Here is a 10,237-nt window from a genome sequence, read left to right as displayed (position 1 = left end):
GCAATTCCCTGGGAGGAATGTCTCCCAGTTGTATGGAGTAAGCAACATATGGGGAGGTGATAGCCTTTGATCTCTCTACCAGCAACACTTTGGTTTCTCTTTGTAAAGTACACTGAATTCTAGGGGATTCATTGGCTGTTTTGACAAAGGATTATCATTGGCTGTAACTGGTTGTGACACAGATGTAACGGAACTGATTTTTGCTATATATTCCCTGTCATGTAAGAAGATCATAGTCTGACTAAGGGTGCTTGCACCTGATAGCTCACGCCTTGATTAAATCTTTGTTGGTCTTAAAGGTGTTACTGGACTCTGATTTTATTGTGCTCCCTCACATAGTGTCTGTTGTGGGGAGATGAAAGGGAACTGTAAGCCGATTGGAGACTCCTAGTAGAGAAAAGCAGCATAACAACTCTTCCTCTTCTAAAAGTGCCTATTCTACTCTTTGACACAAGGTTGGGGAGAGGAAAGCACAACAGGCTTCCTTACTGCAGCTGCCTGCCCAATCAAAACTGAAGGACGAGCCCCGTGCCCTTTCCGGCCGACACAGGTCTCTGCAGTTGCAAGCCAGCGCCAGGCACCAACAACCCCCCGCCCTCGCCGTGAGAAAGCCTGGCGCCAAGACACGCCCAGCTCGTTGCCCTGCTGCTGGTCCGAGGGACAGGTCATGACACAACCCGGCCGCCAGACAGCTGAGAACTGACAAACACGGCCGCAACAACGTCGACTGGAGGGCGAGTCCACGGATCGAAGGCAGCGGCCACTCTGAAGCGTCGTTCCCTAGCGGGCACCCCCCCACACACAAACCCCGGTCAGGGAACGGCCCGACGCGTCCCCCGTGATTTCTGCCCCGCGTCGCGTGCCGCCCCCCAGATCGAATCGGCGAACATGATAGGAAAGGCCCGGAATGTTCCGCCTCAGCAGAACAAGCTGCGATTGGTCAACCAACCCCGCGAAATGTACTCCGATTGGTTAGCATTCGCGGCTGTGGGTCCAGCCTGCTTCTGAGGGACGGGCTCGGCTGTAGTTTGGCTGAGCGACGGGCCCGGCGAGGAAACGGACGGGGGTAAGACCGGGGGGGGGGGGGGGACGGAATTTGCGCGTGCACATCTCGGGGGCATCGAGGGGGGCAGTTCCGGGAGCGGGGAGGGAGACGGCCTACCGGAGTGGGATGAAGGAAGTTTTGGGTAAGGCTGAGTTGGGAGCGGGACGAAGAGCCCAGAAGTCCTGTCCTCTCTTTCCCCACCCTCCCCCCTGCCTCCCTGCCTGTTTGCACATGTAGAAAGCCCAGGCTGGGTTGCCAGGATACGACGTGCGTGTGAAGGCGCCCTGGCCCCGAGGCCTTTGAGAAGGACGGTCGACATTCAGGCGGGAGCCCAGAATCCCGGGCTCTTGGGGGGCGTTTTGGGCGGCAATTGAGTGGCAGGGCTGCTGCGCGTACTTCAGGATTCTCCCTGGCCTCCCGGAGGAGACGAGTGTTGGCTTGCATCGCGATCCTCTGGTTCCCCAAGGCCGGGGGGGGGGGGTGAATTCTCCCTCCGTGGTCGTGCTTGTACCGGGCGGGTACAAGAGGCTCCTTATACGCCTGTGGGGTGTCGCTTTAGGGACGCGCTCGTCACAGTGCGCCGGGCCTGTCTCTGCTTTCTCTTTCCTTGTTTCCAGCGCAGATAGGCCAGGAGACACTGCAGGTAGGTTACCGAGGCATTCTCATTACAAATGGGAGGGTCAGTTTCACTGCTGCTGCTGACGTTGACCTTATTTCCTTTGATTGTCGTGCACGAAGAGGAGATAACCGGACAGGTCACGCCCAAATGACCATTCGCTGAGAAAGCTCACTTTCCTGTCCCTATGAGTTGATTTTAATGGCTCACCGGTGATGTCGCTTCTAAAGCGACTGGGAAACGGGGGGGGGGGGAGAACGCACATGGTGTGCGCGCTAATTCGTGCAGGGTTTTCTCTTACATTGTGTGACTATTCTAATCAATTACTTTTTTGACGGGAATGTTTGCTGAGTTTCAAAATTGTTCCTTTTTCTGTGGTTTTATGGGATTATGTTTAGCTATGTGGTAAAGAGTTAGTGTGGTTTAAGAGGATTTTGCTTGTTTGGCTGCAATTGATGGACTTGGGCTTCATGGTTACAAAAGCTAGAGAAGAAAAAGTTGTGGATCAAGTCCTGTTTATTATTGAAACAGCAGGATTACTTCATTTCAGCCTTTACATCAAAGATACTATAAGGAACATATACAGGCCACTTCCCACTTCTAACCACAAGCTGTTTAGGTGGAAGAATGGGGTGGGACATATATTTTGGCTACACCTAGGTGTTGGCAGGTAGTCCTAACCTATAGTCATAACTGTGTAAAATCTGACAGTTCATTGCATGCATATGGAATATAATGCTTTACCATTTGGTGTGTTAAACCTCAAAAGCTGAGATTTCTCTGTTCCTAGGCCTGCTGGTTCAGATAACAAGTCAGAGGCTTCCCACAGTGGGGCAGGGGGTAAGGCTAGCATTTTAAAGCTGCTGCTGCCCAATTGTTCCTACCTCCACGCCCACAATTCTTTCTGCTGGTGTTTGTTATTCTCATTCCAATCTTTGCAAACATTCCAAAGTCTTGGAAAATCCTGGAGGCACAATACTTAGGTAAAACAAGCCACCATGCAGACATATACAAAATACCCCACTATAAACTAGCTCTGCTAGTTCCCACATTTTTCTCATCCGATGTCTAGAAATCTCATTAAATTATCAGTGTGAGGTAGCTGATCATCAGTTCCTGAAGCAGGAAACTGCTCCCACTTTAGTAGGTGGTTTCACTTGTTATATTCTCTCACATAATTCAGGGACCAGCAGCTGCAAACAGCCCCATTTTCACTTTTTAAATGTTCATTCATCAAAATAATTGAAGTCCTCAGATATTTCTCACACCCTCCTCCATTATACTGATTGTGATGTGATGGTGAAGTTAATATCCAGGCTCACATGCTTTACTAGTCTAGGAAATAGCCACTGTTTGTTGTAATGTACTTATGGTATTAGAAGAATAACTAGGCTACCCAGGCTGTGGCTCTGCTAATAAGGATTTGAAGGTAATTACGGATCACAATTAAACATGATTGGCTGCAAAAATAGAAAATAGCATTTTGGGAAGTCCCTTGGCATATTCTTTCCAAGACATTTTAAAATAATATGAACTCATGTTGTTCTTGTCAATAAAATAGATAAAATGAATGAGGGGAACGGAGATGTTTCTTACCCCACTGGATGACAGCAAAGTATAAATATCTAAATAACTACAGGGAAGTAATACACAAGTTAACTCTTGTCTTGCTGCCATTTTAGCAAATTCTGCTATCTTTTTTTAACTTTGTCCTCTCAATTTTATTTCTTTGTAAGTGTGGAGGGCAGGCTGCATATGACAGAACAATGCAGCATCTTACATAGGTGGACTAAATGTTAAATAGTACTAGCAGCCTGTGAGTCTGCCCGAAATTTTATGACAGTTGCTAGTGATAGGAATGGACAGGATCAAAAATTTAGGCTGCGGGCATAAGCACAGTTAATTTAGGAGTAAATGTCTTGAAATCAGTGCGACTTCTTTAGAAGAGCCAGCATGGTCTAGTGTAGCGATCCCCAACCTGTTGGCCGTGGACCACATGTGGTCCTTCGACTAATTGGAGGTGGGCCCCGAAGGATGCCTTCTCCCCCCCCCCCCGGCCCTTTACTTCATCCTCCCTTTACAACACACTTCATTGTTGTGGCGTGTCTGTATCTTATTTTGAAGGGATGTTTAAACATTACCATAGCGATCAGAGAGCGTTAGGGCAGTGGTTGAGAGTAGAGAACTACCCCCCCCCCCACCGGGCCTCAGTAAAAGGCGTTGAGTGGTCCCCGGCGTTGAGTGGTCTCTGGTGATAAAAAGGTTGGGGACCACTTGTGGTTAAGAGTGGCGATCTCTAATCTGGAGAATAGAGTTTAATTTCCCTCTCCTCCACATACTGTCAGCTGAATGACCTTGAGCTAGTAACAGTTCTGCTAGAGCTGTTCTTCTTTCAGAGCCCTCTCAGCCCCATCCACCTCACAGAGTATCTGTTGTGGAGAGAGGACGGGAAGGCGATTGTAAGCCACTTTGAGACTCCTTTGAGCAGTGAAAGGCAGGATAAAAAACCAACTTTTCTTCTTCTAAACATGCATAGAGGCATAGCTAAGTTGTTCAGTTAATTCATGGTCACCTTCGTTGGAGGGCTTACAAAGGGGTTTGGCAAGCATCCCTTCCGATGGTTTAGAAATAGATAAAGTAACTGGTATCTTAGTATAGAGGATTCAGGAGGAAAATACTGTTATCTGAAACTTAGCATATGTCTATCTAACAATGTCATCCTAAACAGAATTAATCTTTCTAAATCCACTGACTTCAGTGAACAGAAGACTATAACTGTACTGAGAACAGCACTGTAAGGTAGTCAACTAAGAAATCCCTGTATCAGAATGGAATGTCAACATTGAATGGATTACTATATAAAGAGGTTGGAGACAATATAGTTAAAATATCTAGTCAGTATCAAAAATTGACATCCTGTTTCCAGGATTGGTTTATTAGTCCCTCAGTGTGAATTACTGCATAAGTAAAGGTTATATTTTCAAGTGCATTATTTTTAGTTCTTTAAAATATTCTTCTGGTTCTATAAAATGATAATATCTTCACCTACCGTCTTTTATAGTGGGACCTATCAGCACTTTTTCTGCATGTCTCCTGTCTAGACAGATTAAAATCCAGGGCTTCTGGGAATGATTTGGGTGGTGTCATGAAATAAGTGATTAGAGTGGATACCAAGGCTTTTAAATATTTACAATCTTGCTGGACTGAGATTTCTGAACCTGTAATGGAACAGGTGTTTGAGAAAGGAACACATATGTGAATAGTATTAAATTGGGGTTATAGTTGGCTAAAGTCGGTTGGGGCTGTGATCTTGGTCTCTTGGCTGGGATAGCAAAAGAGGACTGCAGAAGCAGAGAATGCAAGGCTCTGTGGTAATCAGAGATAACAGGAGAACAAATTTAGAGTCTGGTGGCACCCTTAAGACCAAAAGGTTTTATTCAAGGTATGAGCTTGATACAATATACAATATTGGAATGGAAGTAATCCATTAAAACTTAAAGGAAGAATATGAGAGTAAATTAACATAATGAAAATTATTAACAGATTCCAGAAATAAATAGGAAAAAACAGCAATTTGGATTTTTGCATTCACTTCAGATTGAATTTCATGGGAAACATTTTTCATACAATAAATATGCCTCATTAATACAATAAAGGGAAAATAGTTAATCAATTGCTGGCAGCTGGTAGCTGAGATCTTGTCCTTCTGCACCCTGACTGTCCTCTCAAGCATGGACGTATCTAAGGGCATCAACTTCTTTGAAGTATAGCATTTGGCTGTTTCTGTTCACAGACCAGAGAACAAACAAGGTAGAAGGGCAAGATCTCAGCTAACTGCTGTCAGCAATTGATTATCTATTTGCCCATTATTCTCAATATGGCATAGGTATTGTACACCTATTTATTTCTGGAATCGGCTAACCATTTTCACTATGTTGCATGTTAATTTACTCTCACACTTTACCTATAAGTTTGATTACTTCCATTTCATTATGTTGTATCTGAGGAAGTGTGTGCGTGCACACAAAAGCTCATGCCTTGAATAAAACCTTTTGGTCTTTAAAGTGCCACTGGACTGTGATTTTCTTCTGCTGCTTCAAACCAACACGGCTACTCACTTGAATCTGTCTTCAGAGATAACAGGAAGAGTGCAAACAATATAAAACAAGACCAAATTTTACTTTGAAAAATGTGAATGGGGTAGAAGGCATTTATTTTCATGGATAAAGAACTTTTCAGTCTGAGGCACACACTTCCCTGTTGCTCAGCTTAGATTATGCTTCATTGTAGAGCAGGCACAAGGTTTGGCTGAGTTCCCTGGCTGTCCCACCCTGTAGGGAACACCTTGTAGCTAGTTTCTCTGTTCTGAACTGGCTTGTAAGGGCATGCTCCACCCTGATTCCTGAATGGAGACATTGGAGGCTCCCTAGCTGGAAGGGCACCTGCTGTGCCTGTGATTTTCCCTTGTGTATTTTCACAGCCTGGTTGACAGATACATATAATCAAAAGAAATGTGAGTGCATTGTGTCATGATAATTATTCAAGGATTCTCCTTTCTAGCGTCCGTAGGTAAAAGAACATTATTTTCATTGTGGTTTGTCTACAGCGTGTTGAAATGTGAGCAGTTGTGATTCTCTGGTATTTAGTTTGTATTATTTGCATATATGTGCTTTCCTGGTCAGGGCCCTGGTGGCTGGGCTTTTTCTTCCCTATGTATTCCATCCCCCTCGTCCCCCTCAGTTTCTGGATATTGATACATCTTAAAGGGCAGCAGTAGATATTTTGTGAGCAAACAGCCTGGTTAAAAAACAAAACATAGGTTTATTTGCAAAGCTGCTGCACTTGACTGCTCATCAACTGAGTAATTCTGTTCTGATGCTCTGGACATTAAATGGGTGTTTTCTCTTAATAAGAAATTCTATAGCCCCTTCTATCCCATGTTTCTCTCTGCCTCACCTAGACATCATATTTCAAAGAACTTTCTGGAAGTGAAATAAACATCCCTTCCAAAGCCTTCCTGTCCTTTTCATTTGTCTGGTAACCTGCTTTTCATTTTGAATGTCCTAAATGTCCATCTGTGTCCCTTCTGCCTCTAGGTCTATATCTTGGCTGACTGACCTTCCCAGCTGACTGGCCACATCTCCCTCATGCCGCTTGGACTAGGACGTCGGAAGAAGGCCCCACCACTGGTGGAGAATGAGGAAGCCGAGCCCATTCGAAGTGGCCTGGGTGGGGTGGGAGTAGGTGGTGTTAGTGGTGTGGCTGCTCTTCAACCTGGCCTTCCCCCACCACCAGCCAACCTCCGCCCGCGCCTTGTTTTCCATACTCAACTGGCCCATGGCAGTCCTACTGGCCGGATTGAGGGCTTCACCAATGTTAAGGAATTATACAGCAAAATTGCTGAAGCCTTCAAAATCTCACCACTTGAGGTAAGCACAGAACTTGCTTTTTCCTGATGATGTGCACTCGGTTCCAAAAATGTTGTGTGGTACCAAACATGGAGTGGGTTTGGGCTGATGAACTACCTGAGGATTTAACCTTGAGGTTGGTTCCCAAAAACGTTTAAGGACTGAAGGGCAACCAACTGTGCACTTCCAGGTAAGTATTACATGCAAACGCAGTCTAGAAATGTTTAGCATCATTCTCACACCACTTTCTTGATACTTCCTAGGTGATGTTTTGTACCTTAAATACGCATAAAGTGGACATGGACAAGCTTTTGGGTGGCCAAATTGGCCTGGAAGATTTCATCTTCGCTCATACAAAGGGCCAGAGGAAAGAGGTTGAGGTGTTCAAGTCAGAGGAGGCACTGGGCCTGACTATCACAGACAATGGCGCTGGCTACGCTTTTATCAAGGTATTTTGGGAGATACCCTGTTTGAGCCCTCTCCTGTGGAAGTTTTGCCTTTTCGTACACAAACCCCCACACCCTGTGTGCCATTTGCTGCTGTCCAGTCACCCTCTGCTGCTTGCATTTTTTTTTCCTCACCCCCCCTCCATGTGTAGGGTGGCTGTTGCCAACCCTCCTGGTCCTGTCTGTCTCCTTGGCTTCCTTCCTGTAAACTACTTGGACTAAGTGGAGGGACAGGGATACCATCACTTGCTGCTACTTATCACCATTAGCCAGCCTACTTTCCACTACCAGAGGGGAGGTGGGGTGGCCGTGATGGGAGACTACTGGTCAGAAGAACAGAGAAACAGAAAAGTGCTGCTCTTCCTTACATGGTGGAAAGCAAATGGAAGACAGAATGCAGTGGCTGATGCTCACTTTGCCCATGTGCAGGAGGAGAAACTGCCAGCCCCTGTTGCTTTCCTAGGATAGCTGATGGGGAGGGAGGGAAAACTGTTGATTAGGGGCCTGGGAGGCTCAGTCTTTTGGGGGAGGGCCTGGTCTTGGCTATTGAATGGAGAAAGCGTGCAGCTGTGACCCAGGGCTGGTTCACAGTAGAGGTAGCTTATTATTGTTAGTAGTGGGCTGGAGGAATATACCATAGGCTGCCACCAGTATTGCAGATCCACATTCTCTGAGTTGGGCTTCTTTTCTGGTCCAAACGTGAGAGCAGAGGCATCTCTTCAGAAGAGGTCGGAGCCCATGTGTGGTATATTCCTTTCAAGGACAGCCAGTCCTGCCTACTGTACTGAATGATTGCATAGCATTACTATGTATTTCTTATATGAGAAGTATTATGAACAGGTCATATTTTGTTCTTTAGTAAAAGGGAAAGGTTATGCAATCTGAAGAGAAACCAGGGTATTACCAGGTCAATTTTTTTCATGCAGTGTAGTCCCAAGCTGAATTATGCCCTTCTAAGTACATTGGAGTCAGTGTGGTTACCAAGTTATTATTTAGTTTAGGATGGCATTGTTGGTGGTCTAAGGAGGAAGGACATAGAAAATCAGTGGATGTCAAAAAAGCAGAAGTGTTTGGGTCTTTCTTGTTTAAAATGTAATAAAGGTTTATAAAGTTATGAATATTGTAGAGAAAGTGATTTGCAGGAACTGTTTGTCCTTCTGTCTTGGGGGCTGGGTGTATCAGTGACTGTTAATCATGATAATTAAAAAAGACTTTTGGATTCCACTACAGCATACTTCTGAATACTAGGGACATACAGTGGGGGTAAGATCACTGCCTTCATGCAGTAATTACTGCCTTTCCCCCCCAAAAGCATCTGAAAAAACACAGTTAAAATGAGGATGGGAGATTAGATTAATTTCAGATCAGTAGCCATTTTAGTTTTCTGTAGCAAAATAAAGAAGTTTTTAAGTCCAGTATTTAAGTCCAGTGGTACCTTCTGTTTTTAAGTCCAGTGGTACCTTAAAGACTAACAAACTTTATTCCAGCATGAGCTGTTGTTGAGCTTTGGAGTGATGCTGCTGGATTGTTCTTTGATCTTTGTACTAAAATTCTCAAGCATTTATGTATTAAAATATAATTATTCCAACATTCGTCATGGCTCAAGATGGATTACAATTAAAAAGAACCATTTAAAACATACAAAATAAAACTGCAAATAATTCCCTCCCTATAAATACCTGCAATCTATATCCGCCATTAAAAGCCCTGGCCAATAAAATGATCTTGCCTTGTTGCCTGAAGATTGATGGGTAACCCCAAATCCTGCATTTTGGAGTAAACAGAGTTAACAAAAGAGAAATGCTGATTTTATGTATTTGAAAGCAGAATTTGACCAGAGTAAGGGGTATATTCCAGTTCCTTATTTGGCACTAAGAGACAGGTGGAGAACAGAACAGTCCTGGACATTTTGCTTGGCAGTGAGAAGCAGACATTCAAACTTCTAACTAAGGCTGTGAGAGCTAAAAGTTTATCTTTTTTTATTTTAAAGCTGGGAATTTCCTAGGATTCTGACAAAAGGCATAAGGCTGCAGAAAACAGCTTATGTGTTCATGTTCATGAATTGCCTTATCCCATCACTGATTGTTTGGAGTGGGGTGATCTTAGAACTAAGAACTATGAGACTGGGAAAGAAGGCTTGGCACAATGAAATGAATCTGTACAATTTTTAGAAGTGAAACTCTGGGCATTCTGTAGGATCTTTAGATTCTGCTTTAGTGGAAAGCCACTCACAACAGCTACGCCCACTGAGCAGGCCTCCTTTTCTACAGCCTTAATTGTCTTTGATGCCTTATTATTAATGATGATCTTTTGTTACAGTTGCTGCATAAGCTAGATTAGCTAGCTGCATTCTTGGAAATAGTGATATGCATTCATTTTTTTCTTTATGGTTCTGAGCAGTAACAAGGACATAGAACTGCGGTACTCATCCTGTGCATGCTTTGTGCAATTTCAGTGAGAGAGGTAGGGGTGCCAGTCCCCTTGCGAGACCTGGGGATCTCCTGGAATGATAGTTCATTGTTTTGGTTTTAACTGTTGTAAACCACCATGAGCCAGCAGAGCTGAGAAGGGCAGTAAATAAATAAATAAATAAATAAAGAGATCAGTTCCCCTGTAGAAAATGGCTGCTTTGGAGGGCGGACTCCATAGCATTCTACTCCACTGAAGTCCTGCTCCAAATCCCACTTAAAACTGAATCCATCTGTTAGTGCTATAATGACTA

The 10,237-nt window shown here is 44.4% G+C and overlaps 1 protein-coding gene across 3 annotated transcripts in view; it reads left to right on the top strand.

Moving 5' to 3' along the window:
- The first annotated feature begins 654 nt into the window (after positions 1 to 654).
- Positions 655 to 10,237, top strand: part of GIPC1 (GIPC PDZ domain containing family member 1) — a 29,863-nt gene continuing 20,280 nt past the window's right edge. Inside the window, exons 1-3 of one of the 3 annotated variants that reach the window (XM_077327377.1) lie at positions 655 to 1,066; positions 6,758 to 7,090; positions 7,333 to 7,518. In XM_077327377.1, the coding sequence (XP_077183492.1) occupies positions 6,809 to 7,090; positions 7,333 to 7,518 (468 nt within the window). In that variant the 5' untranslated portion in view covers positions 655 to 1,066; positions 6,758 to 6,808. Of the gene's footprint in view, positions 1,067 to 1,087; positions 1,188 to 1,212; positions 1,689 to 6,757; positions 7,091 to 7,332; positions 7,519 to 10,237 lie in introns of those variants that run through there. The other 2 variants (XM_077327380.1, XM_077327379.1) reach the window with 2 other exon arrangements.

This window comes from Paroedura picta, chromosome 3 (genome assembly GCF_049243985.1).
Source record: "Paroedura picta isolate Pp20150507F chromosome 3, Ppicta_v3.0, whole genome shotgun sequence".
Lineage (NCBI taxonomy): Eukaryota > Metazoa > Chordata > Lepidosauria > Squamata > Gekkonidae > Paroedura > Paroedura picta.
Note: the sequence above shows the minus strand (reverse complement) of the source record. Positions and strands in the feature narration are given on the sequence as shown.